Source organism: Trichosurus vulpecula, chromosome 5 (assembly GCF_011100635.1).
Source record: "Trichosurus vulpecula isolate mTriVul1 chromosome 5, mTriVul1.pri, whole genome shotgun sequence".
Classification (NCBI taxonomy): Eukaryota; Metazoa; Chordata; class Mammalia; order Diprotodontia; family Phalangeridae; genus Trichosurus; species Trichosurus vulpecula.
This window is the reverse complement of record NC_050577.1, coordinates 53899194-53916839: the sequence shown is the minus strand read 5'-3', so window position 1 is coordinate 53916839 and position 17646 is coordinate 53899194. Positions and strand designations below refer to the sequence as shown.

At 37.0% G+C, this 17646-nt stretch overlaps 1 protein-coding gene across 5 annotated transcripts in view; it reads right to left on the bottom strand.

The window, feature by feature from the left end:
* The window catches only part of LOC118849943 (ATP-dependent translocase ABCB1-like), a 319035-nt gene that overhangs the window by 233772 nt on the left and 67617 nt on the right, over positions 1–17646 (bottom strand). For 4 of the 5 annotated variants that reach the window (XM_036759053.1, XM_036759050.1, XM_036759051.1 and 1 more), the window contains 2 exons: positions 13529–13653; positions 8622–8793 (listed from right to left, as the gene is read on the bottom strand). In XM_036759053.1, the coding sequence (XP_036614948.1) occupies positions 8622–8793; positions 13529–13653 (297 nt within the window). Of the gene's footprint in view, positions 1–8621; positions 8794–11196; positions 11223–13528; positions 13654–17646 lie in introns of those variants that run through there. The other variant, XM_036759054.1, reaches the window with a different exon arrangement.

The window sequence follows — 17646 nt, the reverse complement described above, 5'->3', positions numbered from 1 at the left end:
AAGAAGAAGAAGAAGAAGAAGAAGAAGAAGAAGAAGAAGAAGAAGAAGAAGAAAAAGAAGAAGAAGAAGAAGAAGAAGAAGAAAGGATGACAACTAGTTGAGGAGGCTGGGAAATCAGGTTATACAAGGGATTATCTCAATATAAATATTCAAGACCATGAAGAAAGTAATGGGATAGAGGGAAAGATCATAATTTAAGTACTGAAACCTTTGAAAAAGCTGGTAGGCTGAGCTGAAAAACAATTGATGGCAGCAACAAGGAAAGATGGTGAGATAGAGGAACTAGGTATAAAATTTACTTAACATAGCAACTTGCATATTGCTGATACTCAGTACATGTCTATCAACTATAATTCAAATGATAAACCTATATCTCAATTTCTTGATGGAGAAAGTCCAAGTCATAAGCATCATTTGGACCCTTATTTTCAACTAAAAGCATTAACTACAGTGGAGTTAACTGGCTTTCAGATGGATGGAATTTTATTTAATTGGCAACACTGGACAATTCTGAAATAATTTTTTAGAAAATGCATTTGGATTCAGCTCCTCCTCCTTACTGTTATTGTTGTCCTCAGTCCTTTCCCAATCTGAAACAGTCAGAATCTGTATAATAAATAAAACTAAAACTATTTACATTTCTTATAAACATATTAGAGTATAAATTGTGACCAGAATGTAAGAGATCATTTTAAATGAAGTTCTCCCTAAGAGAAATTATAAAATATTCTGGAAGATTATTTCCCTTCTTTTAAAACCGTACTCCAAAAAGACATCAATTAAACCCTTTGCCCTCCCCGAAAAGGCAATTCTTCATTTTCTAACGTGCTTAGAAATGACTAAGAGATACTTCTCATTACTGTATTCATTAATTTTTGCCTCAAATTCAGATGATTAGGGAAAGATATACTCTTCTAAATGGCAACATAAACCATCTACGATGTGAGCTATTTTTATAGGCTAGATTTTGTCCTTGGCTCAATTCAAAATGACATTTTAGAAATAGAAGGAATAACAGAAATCAACTAGTCTGACCTCATTATTTTATGGGTGAGGCCCAGAACATGTCTTACATAAAATTAAACATACTGATTTCCCACTGGTTTTAAGATTAGCAAGAAGATGGCAGCTGGTAAGCAGGAACTAGTGTGAGCTCCAAACCGAGTCCCTCCAAAAACCTATAAAAAATGGCTCTGAACCAATTCTAGAACGGCAGAACCCACAAAACAGCAGAGAGAAGCAAGGCTCCAGCCCAGGACAGCCTGGATGGTCTCTGGGTGAGGTCTATCCCACACGGAGCTGGGAGCTGGGAGCTGGGAACGGAGTGGAGCAGAACCCAGCCTGAACGGGGTGGACCATCCAGACCAGAAGCCGGGCGGAGGGGGCCCTAGTGCCCTGAATCAGTGAGCTGCGGCAGTTACCAGACTCCTTAACCAACAAACACCAAAGACTGTGGAGAAGGTTAGTGGGAAAAGCTGCGGGAGTAGAAGGAGTTCGTGGTTCAGCTTCCAGCCCCGGGGTCAGCGGAGGTGGGGCAGCTACAGCTGTTGTTACTTCCGGCTCCAGGCCCACCTGGTGGGAGGAATTAAGTGGTGGATCAGAGCAGGAGTGCACCACCTGCTGAAGATCTAAGCCCAATCCGGGTTGGGGGTTGGGGAAGGAGCAGTGCTGGTGTGGCAGAGCTGGCACCTCACCCCCAAACGTGGAACATAGAACTCTCAAGTCTACAAGCAGTCATACCCCACTGAAAAACTCAAAGGTCAAGTTAGTTGGCTGGAAATATGGCCAGGCAGCGAAAACGCACTGAGATTCAGTCTCAGACTTTGCATTCTTTCTTTGCTGACAAAGAAGAACAAAACATACAGCGTAAAGAAGTCAATAAAGTGCAAGAGCCTACACCAAAAGCCTCCAAGAAAAACATGAACTGGTCCCAGGCCATGGAAGAGCTCAAAAAGGATTTGGAAAAGCAAGTTAGAGAAGTAGAGGAAAAATTGGGAAGAGAAATGAGAAGGATGCGAGAAAACCACGAAAAACAAGACAATGGCTTGCTAAAGGAGACCCAAAAAAATACTGAAAAATACACTGAAGAAAACAACACCTTAAAAAATAGACTAATTCAAATGGCAAAAGAGCTCCAAAAAGCCAATGAGGAGAAGAATGCCTTGAAAGGCAGAATTAGCCAAATGGAAAAGGAGGTCCAAAAGACCACTGAAGAAAATACCACTTTAAAAATTAGATTGGAGCAAGTGGAAGCTAGTGACTTTATGAGAAATCAAAATATTATAGAACAGAACCAAAGGAATGAAAAAATGGAAGACAATGTGAAATATCTCATTGGAAAAACCACTGACCTGGAAAATAGATCCAGGAGAGATCATTTAAAAATTATTGGACTACCTGAAAGCCAAGATCAAAAAAAGAACCTAGATATCATCTTTCAAGAAATTATCAAGGAGAACTGCCCTGATATTCTAGAGCCACAGGGCAAAATAGAAATTGAAAGAATCCATCGATCGCCTCCTCAAATAGATCCCAAAAAGAAATCTCCTAGGAATATTATTGCCAAATTCAAGAGCTCCCAGATCAAGGAGAAAATACTACAAGCAGCCAGAAAGAAACAATTTGAGTATTGTGGAAACCCAATCAGAATAACCCAAGATCTGGCAGCTTCTACATTAAGAGCTCGAAGGGCTTGGAATACGATATTCCAGAGGTCAATGGAGCTAGGATTAAAACCTAGAATCACCTACCCAGCAAAACTGAGTATCATGCCCCAAGGCAAAATATAGACTTTCAATAAAATAGAGGACTTTCAAGCTTTCTCAGTGAAAAGACCAGAATAGAAAATGTGACTTTCAAACACAAGAATCAAGAGAAGCATGAAAAGGAAATCAAGAAAAAGAACAAGAAAAAGAAATTGCAAGAGACTTACTAAAGGTGAACTGTTTTGTTGACATTCCTACATGGAAAGTTGATGTGTATGATTCATGAGACCTCAGTATTAGGGTAGTTGAAGGGAATATGCATACATATATGTTTATGTATATATATGGGTGAATGTGTACGTATGTATATATCTATGTGTGTATGTATATATATATGTGTGTGTGTGTGTATATATATATATATATATATATATATATATAGAGAGAGAGAGAGAGAGAGAGAGAGAGAGAGAGAGAGAGGGAGAGAGGGAGAGAGCGGACACAGGGTGAGTTGAAGATGAAGGCAAGATATCTAAAAGAAATAAAATCAAATTAAGGTATTAGAGAGCAACATACTGAGAGAGGGAGATAAGGAGAGATAGAATGGGATGGATTATCTCCCATAAAGGTGGCAAGAGGAAGCAGTTCTGTGGGAGGAGGGGAGAGGGCGGATGAGGGGGGAATGAGTGAACATTGCTCTCATCAGATTTGGCCTAAGGAGGGAATACCATACATACCCAATTGGGAATCTTACCCCACAGGAAAGAAGAGGGAAGAAGATAAAAAAAAAATTGGTGGGGATGATGGAGGGGAGGGCAGATGGGGGTGGAGGTAGTCAAAAACAAACACTTTGGAAAGGGGACAGGGTCAACAGAGAAAATTCAATAAAGGGGGATGGGTTGGGAAGGAGCAAAATATAGTTAGTCTTTCACAACATGAGTATTGTGGAAGGGTTATACATAATGATACACATGTAGCCTATGTTGAATTGCTTGACTTCTTAGGGAGGGTGGGTGGGAAGGGAAGAGGGGAGACAATTTGGAACTCAAAGTTTTAAAAACAGATGTTCAAAAACAGACAAAAATGTTTTTGCATGCAACAAGAAAATAAGATACACAGGCAATGGGGCGTAAAAATTTATCTTGCCCTACAAGAAAGGAAGGGAAAAGGGGATGGGAGGGGAGTGGGGTGACAGAGGGGAGCACTGACTGGGGAACAGGGCAACCAGAATATACGCCATCTTGGAGTGGGGGGAGGGTATAAATGGGGAGAAAATTTGTAATCCAAACTCTTGTGAAAATCAGTGCTGAAAACTAAATATGTTAAATAAATTAAAAAAAAAGAACAAAGAAAAAAAAAGAAAGAAAAAAAAAGATTAGCAAACAAGGGGATTCTGGGAAGATGGTGGAGTAGGTCAGAAAATTCCAAGCTCTCCTGATTTCCCACACAAACAAAATAAAATAGTGCCTCGGGGAGAATATTAAGTGGTGAAAATAAACAAGTGTTGGGACAGAATAATGGTCCTCCTGGGACAATCAGAGAAAATCCGAAGAAAAATCCCAGTGTGAGATTTGGTTCTCCTGAAGAGTAAACACCTCCAGGCTAGTTCCACTGAAACAGCAAGTAATGAGCTCTGGGGTTAGCTGCCTTGTGGAGGTAGCCTTGGTCTCAGTCACAGGAATTTTCACCTCCAGACAACGCCAGTCAGGTGTCTGAGCAGGGGAAGATTGAGGAAACTTCTGGTAAGAGGGAACGCCAGGCTCACCTGTGCTATGGAGACTTGGCCCTAGGTGAGAAGGAACTAGCACACACCTGTGAGTGTAGAAGCAGTGGGGCTGGGTCACTGCTGGCCACTGGCTGTGGGTGCTTACAGAAGGCCAGAGTTCCTGGTTTCAGTTCAAGGCCAGAGGTCTGAGGCCTGAGGCCTAGAGGTGATTGATTATAAAAAATAAGCTGCTAGAAATAAAAAATAAAATGAGCAGGAGGCAAAGGAGAACAAATAAACCACAGAAAGTTGTGGGAATACAGAAGATAGGGTTTGTCCTCAGAGGAGGAAAATGAAGCAAAAAAAAAATTCCTCTCCTACCCCAAAGGGTAACATCAAATGGGATCCCATCCAAAAAGAATTTATAGAAGAACTTAAAAAAGACTTTAAAAAAAATGAGAGCTACTGAGGAAAAACGGAAAAAAAAAATAAGAACAGTCCAGTAAAAATAAGAAGATTATGAAAAGAAAGTCAACCATATAGAAAATGAGATTTAGAATCTTAAGGGAAAAAAAATGGCTCCTTGAAAATTAGAATTGGGCAAAGGGAAGCCATTGAAATTATAAGCGAACAAGAAATAATAACAACAAAATATAAAGAATGAACGAAATAGAAGAGAATGTAAAACATCTCATAAGAAAAACAACTGATCTGGAGAACAGATCAAGAAGAGAAAACATAAGAATAATTGGATTGAAGGATCAAAAAAAGAATCTTAATACAACAATACAAGGAGTAATAAAAGAAAATTGTCCTGAAGCATTAGAACAAGAGGGGAAAGTAGAAATAGAAAAAATCCATGAGAAAAACCTACAGGAATATCATAGTCAAATTCAGAAACCCCCAGCTCAGAAAGAAAATATAGTAAGCCAGAAGAAAAAAAGTTTAAATATGATAATGTCACAGTTAGAATCACACAAGACCTAGCAGCAGTGACACTAAAAGACTGAAGGTCTTAGAAAACCGTATATTGAAGAGCAAAAGAACTGGGGATATGGCCAAAAATATTATACCCAGCAAAGTTAAGGAAAATGCTGAATGAAAAAAAAAATGGACATTTAATGAATTGTCAAACTTTCAGGATTTTGTTAAAAGAAAAAAAAACTGAACTTAACAGAAGATTTGGCATATGAGATCCAAGTGGAATATAAGGTACATACCAAAGACTAATTACAAGGGATCCAATGAAGACAGACAGTTTACTTTTTATATGAGGAAATGTAAAACATATGTCTAAGGTTGTTATTAGTAATTGGGTAGTTTGAAAGAAAGATTGGGGTAGACCTGAGTATGATAGAATTCTAAAAAGTAAAACTGTTAAGGAAAAAGTAAAAAGAGTAATTATCTTGTATAAATGAGGTGGGAGAGGAAGAATTTACACAGAAATTAGATGGGGGAGGAGGGCTGGTAGTTCTGGAACCCTACTTTTGTTGGGAATGGGTTTAAGAGGGAACAATACATACATATCTTGAAGGGTATAAAGGTCTTCTAAGTTTAAAAAGAAATAAAAGATTGAGGGGATAGAGAAGGAGGAGAGGATAAGGGAAGTATTTTCAGAGGGAAGGGTGAAGGAAAAGGATAACGGGGGTATAGAAGAGTGTTTAGATTAATGGGAATGGGAGGATAAGGAAGGGATCTTGGGGGGGGTGGTAGGTTAAGTAAAAGGAGGGCAAGGTATCAGGCAGAAGTAAAGTAGAGGAGTCAGAAGGGATAGGAAATAAGAGATACACACAAATATAAAATAAAAATCAGGAGTGGAATTTATTAGGGAAAAAGAGCAGGGATAGCAATCATGATCTCAGACAAAGTAAAAGCCAAAACAGATTTAATCAAAAGAGAAAAATAGGGAAACTACACTATATGTCAGCAATATCAATCAATATTGTTTTAGACTATTTAAAATAACTAGACAATAGAAGTTTGGAATATTGCTGTGGTGTAGGAAATGATGAGTTGATGGACTTAGAAAAATATGGAAAGACTTGGACTAATGAGAGAAGAGGTTATCCCCCCTTAGAGAAAGAGAGAACAAATAAGTATAGGATAGTCTTACATAGATACATATGAATGTATATGCCTATATATGAGTATGATTATAGGTATCTAAGTATATGTATGTATGTGTATATATCTTTGTGTATGTGTATATATTGGTAAGTTTTTATGTGTATGTGCATATATATATGTGTATATGTATGTATGTGCATACACACATATCCTCAGTTAACTGTAGCCTTCTGGGGGGAGGACAGGAGATGGGGGGAAAAAGAACAAAGTAAAAAGAGCACAGCAGAGAACAAAAGAAAACTTAGAAGGAAGCAAAGAAAAGATGGACAGATGTGAACAAAATGTGTGGGATTTATTGCATAAACTTTCTTGAAATGGAAACTTATTGTTGTATATCTTGAACCCTCTTTTACATTTTTCTGTGCACATAATAATATTTTTTCTTTACTTACTTTGAATTTGTTTCAATATTTGAGTACATAATTTGTTTCTTTTTATTGTGTTTTTAAGTTTTAGTATTTAAGTTTAAAATAAAAAGGGATATATAATATAAAGTAATATAATATAATATAGTATAATAATACAATACAATATAATATAATTTAATATAATATAATATAATATAATATAATATAATATAATATAATATAATATAATATAATATAATATAATATAATATGATATAATATAATATAAGATATATATCTGTCATATTCTAAAAATATCAGCAGACAACTGTTTTATCAGTCTCTGAAAGCTTTCCTGAGGTAAGCCAAGGAAGCTGCATCTTTCATCAGAAACTTTTTGTCAGGTACATGCACCGTCTACTCTGAGACTGGCAAGACACAGCTAGGAGACGAGGCACACAAAGACACTACACATCTAACTGTGTCTCCTTGGCTAAATCACTTTCCCTCTCTGGGCCTCAGTTTCTTCATCTGTAAAAATAAGATTAGGCAGTTGGACTAAATGATCTCTAAGGGATCACATGTGCAGAACAGAAAAATAAAAACCTCTGATAGCTATTTCTATTTAAATCTTAAACAAATCTTTTTGAAACTTATCTAGGCAACTTGATGTAGTTTTAGAAATGTTAGCTCTAGCCATATGACACGAAAAATAAATTAAGGAAATGGATACTAGGGCGATGGCTAAAGGATGTCATTAAAAGGAAAAAAAGAGCAGTTCCAAAAGGATCCCTTAGTTTACTTGTAACAACAAAGACCTAGGCATGTCTGAGGAACAGAAAAGGCCTAAGTTGTGGAAAAATGAATGAGTGAAAATATTAATGCCATCAAAGGTAACAAACATGAAAATTACAAAGAACCAAAGACAGACTGATATGAAATTATGCAGAACAAAGAAGGCTAAAGCAAAAAAGACCACATACTATGACTAATAAACAGCAAAAAAAGAAAGAAAAAAATCTGCTAAGTACACAGAAGGAACAGAGATTGAAAGAGGACAACCAAAAGACATAAAATGTACCATAACGTAAGTAGTTAGAAGTTAATTGGTTTATATATTTTGTAATGTTCCATTTATTTATTGAGTTTCTTATTAGGCTTAGAAGATTTTTTAAATCTAATTTTTGAATGTAGCCAATGTAGGGATTTGTTTTGCTTAACAATGCAGATTTGTTTCAAGAGATTTCTTTTTCCTAATAAGGCCAGGTGGAAGGGAGAGAAAATAAATAATTGTGCATTTTAAAAACAAAATCAAACTTCAAAATCTTATTTAGATGATTAAATAAATAATCAATCTAGTGAAAGATAAAGATCATAGATTATATTTTCAGAGGATCATAGCTTTTGAGGTGGAAGGCATCTCAGGGGCTATCTAGTCCACCCTCATTTTACCCATGAACCAGTGGGGGCACAAGGAGAGGTCAGTGACTTGCACAAGATCACATAGATGGTAAGCCTCAAAGGCAGAATTTGAACCCAGGACCTTTAGCTCCTGGGCTAATACTGTTCAGCTTCATGATACAGCCAATCCTTTACTACTTTTCTAATCTAGTACCTATATATTGCTACTTTTAACAGTTACTGTATTATTCCTCCATCCTACTAAATACAGATCTTGTCAAAGCGAAACAAACTGCCTAATAATTTCTTGAGCAAATTCTAAGCAAACACACTTACAGTGAGTACTTGTCCAATAGAGTATTCCTTAGCGATGATCAAAGTTGTCCCATACCAGAATGCCAGGGAATATGAGGCATATATCAGGAGGAAGGCGACTCCCATTGAAATATTGGCCGTAATAGCTTTTTTTATCCCAAGACTTTTAGCGTCTTCTAAATTTTTGTTGTACCTGCAAAAGACAGCAGCAATTAGAAAATACCCACACCCTCATGAACAACAATCACAAGATCAGGGATGTCCTAAATATGCATAATGCCACCCAAATATTCCCCATTGATCCAACATCTGATAACTAAAAAATTTTTGCCTATATTCTCCCGGAAGTATCAACCTCTATCCTTGGAGAAAGGATGATTCCTGATGTCAAAGGACATAATTTCTGTAACTTTTTATTCTCAATTAAAAAAATACCATAGATTTACTTTGATTTGAAAGTACCAAGCAGAAAACACCCATGAGATCCAGAATTGGAGAGAATTAAAGCTCATCACAATGTGCAGCCAAATGGAATTTTCAGAAACAGTTGACAGTTAATACCAAATATCCATCCATGATCTTCTTGACTTTTGTTTGTATTATATGATATTCTTTCTTTTCAACTTCATGTAACAGCCTCTTTCCCACTCATGTCAAATAAGTTAATTTGCCTTTGTAACTTTCTAAGACTAATTCTGTCAAAATAGGACTCTTCTGGACTCAGATACTTACTAGCTGTGTAACGTTGGGCAACTCACTTAACCCTGCTTGCCTCAGTTTCATCTTCTGTAAAATGAGCTGGAGAAGGAAATGGCAAACCACTACAGCATCTTTGCCAATAAAACCTCAAATGGGGTCACAAAGAGTTGAACACGACTGAACAACTGAAATATATATTTATGTAAGAACTACATATGTGCAGAATTAAAATGTTTATCAACATGACTCATGGCTGAAGAACTAAACAAAATCCTCTCATATTAATAATATCTGGCATTTACATAGCACTTTAAGGTTTGCAAAGTGCTTTATATATATTATTTTATCCTTACAACAGCTCTGGGAGATAACTGCTATTATGAGTCCCTTTTTTACAGATAGAGAAATTGAGGCTGAAAGAGATTAGGTAACTTCCCAAGTACCACATAGCTAGAAAGTATCTGAGCCATTTATATACAACACCATTTATATACAAAGCAACTCATATGTCACTAAAAATCTTTGTGTTCTTTCTGCTTGCAGGTCTACACTATAACAAATATGAATTATATTAAAATAAATATTTAAGTTGGTATTTTGATAACTGAGGCTTGGGATACATAAGCCCTCATGAAGGTCAGCCCAAATTAAAATCCATTCAGTGACTACCTCTCTATGAGTGACAAGAAGAATGATGATTTCTCCTCAGGTTTAGTCCTCTTATGTCTCTCTCAGTTGGGTTTATCAGCTTTCTTACTGGATCTATTTGTGGCAGAATTTAACTACTGTAGAAACTATTAATCCAATCCCAAGCCTCCCCTCCACCCCAATGCCAAACTGGCAGTTTCAAGACTATGCAGCAAAAGACAGTAAATAAAATGAATATGATTGCCCTGGCATTTGAGGAATCCTCCCAAAATATAGATCCAGGATGGTGTGCTGAGTAGAAAGTTCACTATATTCAGAGTCTGAGCCTCTTAGTTCACATGCTGACAATTAAACCCTTTGGACCTTAGTTTTTTCATTGGTAAAATGAAAAGACTGTATTAGTGTGATGTCTCTCAAAGACCCCTAGGATCACTTTGGGATCTTCAGGACCCTTTCAGTATATCCTCAAAATCAAAACTACTTTCATAACAATACTAAGGCATTATTTGCTTATAAAAATACTCCTCCTTTTTTCAACTACATATCTGTTTAAGGCTGGGTCTTCTTGACGTATTTCAACCAAAACAGCATATTGACATAACAACAGATCAAATGCAAAAGCAGATATGAGAATTCAACTGTCTTCTATTGAGCCATACATCAGAGAGATTTGCAAAAACATGCAAAACAACCTCCTCTTCTTTTTTGTTTTGGAAAATATAGTTATTTTTCATTAAAATGTTATTTATATTATTATGTAGTGAGTTTATTATTGTTTCTTTAAAATGAATTAAAATATAAATTTTAAAAATTTGTCAGTTTTAATTTCAAATGCGGTAAATATTGATAGATATGATCCACATAAGCAAAAGCTGTTTGGGATCTTCAATAACTTTTAAGAGTATAAAGGAGTGCTGAGGCAAAAAAGTTTGAAAACCACCAGAATAGATGGTCTCCTTTGACCTCTAAATTTTATGATCCTATAATATTTTAAAAAGGACAAAACACATTTTCCCAAATGAATTTGGAAATTTTCACCTTCTTAGATAAAATCTTGGATCTTAAATAGATTATTTTTTATTCACGAACTTGAAAAAGTTTGTACCTTCTAGCTGGTTGTTCATTACCCAATCTTGTACTTACAGGCAGCCATTACTAGGCATGTTATCCAGGTTAATGATAAAAAAACTCCAAAACTCAGAGCTGAAGGTCACACCTGTAATCTCATGTACTTCAAGTGATTGCTTACCCAGGCTAATGCTGGTGGAAGCCATTTCATTGACATCATGCTGTCCCAAGTAGTCAGAAGAAAACATTACACACAAGAAGAAGCAACAATGAGAAAGAAAATAATTTAGATTCCAGAAAAGATCGATAAGTGAAAGGAGGGGTAGAGAAGAAAAAGGTGATTATAAAAAGAACTATTTTCTGTTTTTTAACAGCAATTATAATAACTCAGAAGGAGTGTGGTAAAGTGGACAGAACGCTTGGTTCAGAATCAAGACAACCTAAATTCAAATCTTGCCTTCAATATTTACTAGCTATGTGACCTTGGACAAATCACTAGACCACCTTCTGTGTTGTATAGCTCCCTAGAACTCACCTGCTAAGTCATAGGGTATCATGATCTCTATTTGAGGAGGAGCTCCTACACAGGCATAACCTATCATGGCAAAATCACAGATCTTTCCCATATTCACAGCTCACATTTGAGAAAGTCTTTATAGTGTATAAGGCACTGTATACGTGACATCTCAATGGGTCCTCAAATCAACTCTAAGAGACATATGGTGTTGGGTGTTCTCCCTACAGTATTCTTCACACTTGGTGGAGTGGGAAGGCAGGAAGTGGAATGACTTTCCCAAGATAGTGACACTAACAAGAATACAACCAAGGTCTTAATCCTTTTGGGTTTTTTTAATTGCTTAATTTTTTTGAATAACAGTAATTTTAAAAATATTTTAAAAGTAATCCTTAGCAACATTCACTCGTTCCCATCTTGGATTTAGGTGGTTTGTTTTTTCTTCCTAAATATGCAACTACCATACCCTTGTTCTTAGGGAAAAACCTTAACCACAAAGCTGAGGTTGTGTAATGATACCTCCAAGGTACCAAAATTGTTTAAACTTTTAATGTTTTCTTCAAGGTGCTAGCTACTCTTGCCTGCATTCATTCACTGTATGAGTAAGTCCTGTCTTTCACTACTGAGTTCCCAGTCAAAAATATTAAGAACTGTGGGGTGGTCTCTGGAGCACCCCAGGTCTTATTATCTCCCTTTGGGTCTGACTATTTACAGCAAAGAAGACTGGCCAGCCCCCAATGCTGCCAAGTCAGTAGGCAGACTTACAAGAGAGAAAGGCCATTAAGTCTCTTCTGTAAGAAAAAAACATTGCTTCCTCCTCTGGAAAACCATAAAAAGTGGAGCTCACCGTTCAGACCAATAGGCAAAAGTCCAGCTCTCTGGCCTAGCCCACAACCTACGCCAGGCTGAACTAATGTTTTTTTTTTTTTTAATTAATACTACCACTGATCTGAATGTCACATCTAGGATCCTGCTGCACACATGTGAAATAATTTTGGCATTTCAGCTACAAGTCTTAAATCTGCTTGGAAGACCACCTGGAATAAAATTAAAAGCTTTAACAGCATAATGTAAAAGTATTATTTCCTCTTAAGCTAACAGGTTGTTTCGTAGTCATGAAAAATCAAACTGAATTAACTTGCTCTCTCAGGAAGCTAGGTGTTCTGTTCTCTGTCTTCAAGATGTTTGAAAACTGATTTCATTCTTATACTCAGTGACATATAATCAAGGTCATTTATTCGTTAATGTGCTTCAAAATGAAACACATTCTTTTGTCTTCAGAACACATTGGAGTTATTATTTCAAATTTCAAGATAACAGTCAACTTTCATTTATCTCTTAACAGAAGGAAACAAGGATATTAATAACTCCATTATTAAAAATATCATGGAACACATTATGGATAGGGCCTTTTCCCCTTGTAGATTTACTATCCTAATAATGACTGGCTCAGGCTAGAATGAGAATTATTTTGCATGCCTTTTGCATGTAAATCAACTGTGTGATAAACTACTAGAACTGATCAGAAAATTTTCAGCTATAATACATTTATGCATAACAGAAATTATTCCTTCCTTTGAATACCAAGAATCTGTTGGTAGACTACCTCTAACATGTCATATTTTATGGAAATTCATACACCAGTGCAGTGGATAGAGTGCAGAGCCTGGAGTCACAAAGACCTGAGTTCAAAACTGGCCTCAGACATTTACTAGCTGTGTGGCCCTGGTCTGGTCACTTAATACTATTTGCCTGAGTTTCCTCATCTGTAAGATGAGCTGGAGAACGAAATGGCAAACCACTTTGGTATCTTTGCCAAGAAAACTCCAAATAGGATCATGAAGAGTAGAACACATCCGAACAACAACAAAAATAATACCAAGCATCACAGAAGTATTTTCTTTATGTGCAGTATAATAAAACAAGGCATACAGGGAAATACTTAAAAGTACAATATATTTTTTTCAATCAGCTAAGAGAGGGAGAGAGAGAAACCAACCTTTCCAGCTCTTTCTTTTGTCCTCCAAAAGCAATTACAGTTCTAATTGCTGCTAGGACCTCTTCAGCTACTGCTCCAGCTTTGGCATATGCTAATAATTCTTTATCAGTAAAGGAAGACAGTATCTGTTTAAAAAGAGATAGAAAAATCCAGTTTTGATCCCATGATTTAGAAACCCCTTCAATAAAATTCTACTCTGATGACTCATGCTGGTAAGGTGATGATGCTTTGGTGTTCTTAAAGGTTACACCAGTGGAGGGAGGGCCAGCTCTGGGAAGTTCAGTGCAGCTAGAAAGCCTCAGTGCTGAACTGCTATGTGAGAACCAGTCTAGCTAAGTGGGGAGAGGCTCATCATCAAAATGATTCATTTTTCTGACCCCAGCAACTCATGAAGTCCAGCTATGAAAAGGTGGAGACATTGCTATTTGAGCTGGTGGCAGGTACAGTCTATTTCAATCCTTCAAAAAACACTTGAGGCCAGTGGTTATTCACCTAGACAGAAAGAAAGAAGGAAAGGAAGGAAGAAAGGCAGGAAGGAAGGAAGGAAGGAAGGAAGGAAGGAAGGAAGGAAGGAAGGAAGGAAGGAAGGAAGGAAGGAAGGAAGGAAGGAAAGAAGGAAGGAAGAAAGGAAAAAAGGAAGGAGAGAGAGAGACAGAGACAGAGAGGAGAGAGCAAAGAGAAGGAAGAAAGGAAGGAAGGAAGAAAGGAAGGAAGGAAGGAGGGAAGGAAGGAAGGAAGATGTACACATATACTAGATAGATGTAGATAACTACATTTCAAAATAATTGATTTCCTTTGTAATCTCATATACCATATTTTAGAACTTTTCATAACCTACCCTCCCTACCTTTCCAGTCTTCTTATACCTTACAGCCTTCCCCTTATTCTGCAGTCCAGTGACACTGATTTCTTTGCTGTTCCTCATATCCAGTACTCCATCCCAACTCAGACTTTTTCACTGGTTGTATCCCATGCCTGGAATTATCTGCCTCCTTGCTTCCTTCCAGTCTCAGCTAAAGTCCCACCTTCTGCAAAAAGCTTAAGGTCCTCCTTAATCTTAGGTTTTTCCTTCTAAGATTATCTCCCCCATTCACCTTGTATACATCCTATTTGTACATCACTGATAGCATATTGTCTCCTCCATTGCATTGAGAGCTCCTTCAGAGCAGGAACTGCTTTTTTTTTTGTCTTTCTTTGTGTTCTCAATAATTAACTCAGTGCCTGGCACACTGTAAGTGCTTAATAAATATTAAATGCTTGCCTGCATTTAAAAACGTTATCCTGAAAAGGAATCCATGACAGAAAAAAGGCTAAAATATCTAGTTTAGGAAGTTACCATATATAACCCTCTATGCAACGTAGCCAGGTGTAACATTTCTCTCCTGGGTATTATGTAATGGCAGAGAAAAGGAGGAAAAAGAATTGTGTATACCTAAAGGCAATGGATGTAGGGTACGATCTATTATTACAGCTGTCATCTTTATACCGAGGTCTCGACCGTGTTGGACCAGGAATGAAGAATGGAGGGCAGGGAAAGTCAGGTTGGCAGCAAAGGCTGTGAGCCTCCAGGAGATGTCTAATGCCAGGGGCAACAAAAAGCTTCCTTTGTCATGATCCATGGGAAAGCCATCTACCCAGCTCCCTAGAAAGCCCTATTGATCTTTGATCTGCCAATACCCTCCACTGTCATAATTGTAATTGTCAGTACTCTAAAACTTTCAATTAAAACAAAAAGGGCTTTACATTTTAAATACCGTCTTAATTGTCTGTACCTAGAACTTAAAGCCAAATGCCAGCAATCTCCATCAAATACACATACATGTTATCACATAGCCAATTAACTATAGTAGCTCCTACTAAATGTTTAAATCATTTAGATAACTTGGGGGCTTATGGATATAATGATACATTAGTCATTAGGAATGAAACTTCAAAGTTATGTTATGAGTATGTTAACTTTTAGAGTTTCAGAACACCATCTTTAGGTGGCTTGGTGGAGAGAGCATTAAACCTGGAGTCAGAGAGACCCAAATCCAAAAACTCCTTCAGACAGGTCCTGGTTGTGTGACCCTACCTAAGCACTTCGTCAGCCTCAGTTTCTTCACTGACAAAATGGGGATGGTAATAGCACCTATCACCCAGGAGGGTCAAGGATCAAATGAAGGAACTCAATAATAATAGCTCACATTTATTTATAAAGTATTTTGTAAGCCTTATGCCAATATAGAAATACTAGCAATTCCTTATGAATTTTCTATCCTTATTTACTCCAAAAAACCTTTAAATTAACCAGATTTCCCTCTCCCTAACATATCACTTTTTATAGAAAAAGGCGAAATGACAAAACACATTTTTTAAAAAAATGAACCTGGAACTGTTACCAGAGATCAAGCATATAAAGCACTTTGCAAACATTAGCTATAGAAATGCTAGCTATTATTAGTGATTAGTAACACGCCAGGTTTGCACTGTAGGTCAGGAGACTTAATCTCCTCTCCCCTTCCTTCTAAAGCATACAACCAATATATAAATGGGGCAGTGACTATGGTGCCTTTCTGCCAGCCTCAGGGGCAGGAAGGGCCCACTTCAGCCACCCAGTGGCTGGGTGACCTTAGGCAAAACATTGGACTCTCAGTGTTCTAGGCAACTTTTTAAAGCTATAAATGACAGAATAAGGGCTTACTTGTATTGATCAAAAGAATGTCCTATAGCATATTATAGGCCTAGACCAAAAGCCAAACAAATAAATAATGGGGATAATAAAAGCTTACACTAGCATAATGTTTTATAGCTTGCAAAGCATTTTAGATATGTTATCATATTTTATCCACTAAGGTAGAGAGGTAGAGAAGTAATATAAGGTGGTAAAAAAGAGAACCAAAAGATCTGGATTCAAACTTAGCTTTCCTCCTAAAGAAGATGTGAGACAATATTATTTAACTTCTCTAGGGATCCATATCATGGACCCCTTTGGTGGTGTGGTTAAGCCTATGGACCCCTTCTTTCTCACCAGTAAAATAAGAGAGTTGGCCTAGATTTTCATTAAGATCACATCCAAGCTCAAAATCTCTGATCCTATGATCCTAGAGTAACTATTATGCTCATGAGAAAACTGAGGTCTAAATATTTCTCAAAGGTCCCACACATAAGTGGAAAAGGACTATGCTCAAATCTGCCACAGCACCTATACACCACTTCTCCCTACTATGAGGAATGACACCATATAGTATAGAAGGATAAGCTAGGTTCATTATCCTGGACTTACTAAGTCAATAAAGTGAATTAATTCATTTGGAAGTGATTTCTCCCACCCCACCCACCCTCAACTTAATACTATTGTATTTTTCCCAGTTATATGTAGAACTAGTTTTCAACATTTATTTTTTATAAGATTCAGAGTTCCAAATTTTTCTCCCTCCCTCTCTCCTGCCCCTCTCCAAGACAGCAAGCAATGTGCTATAGGTTATACATGTATGATCATGTTAAACATATTTCTACATTAGTCATGTTGTGAAAGAAAAATCAGAACAAAAGGGAAAAGCCACTAGAAAGAAAAAACAAAAAAGATGAAAATAGTATGCTTTGATGTGCATTCAGACTCTGTAGTTCTTCCTCTCTATGTAGATAGCATTTTCCACCATGAGTCTTTTGGAATTATCTTGGATTACTGTATTGCTGAGAAGAGCTAATTCTATCATGGCTGATCATCGCGCAATGGTGCTGTTACTATGTATAGTGTTCTCCTGATTCTGCTCATTTCACTCAGCATCAGTTCATGTAAGTTTCTCCAGGTTTTTTTTTTCTTGAAATCTGCTTGCTCATCATTTCCTATAGCACAGTAGTATTCCATCACATTCATATACCCCGACTTGTTCAGCCATTCCCTGATTGATGGGCATCCCCTTAATTTCCAGTTCTTGGCCACCACAAAAAGATCTGCTATATATATCTTTGTATGTGTAGATCCTTTCTCTGTTTTATGATCTTTTTCGGATACAGGCCTAGTAGTGGCATTACTGGATCAAAGGGTATGCACGATTTTATAGCTCTTTGGGCATAGTTTGAAAGTGATTTCCAATCAACAAGGATGAAAAGAAAAAAGCGTGCTGCTTAACCAC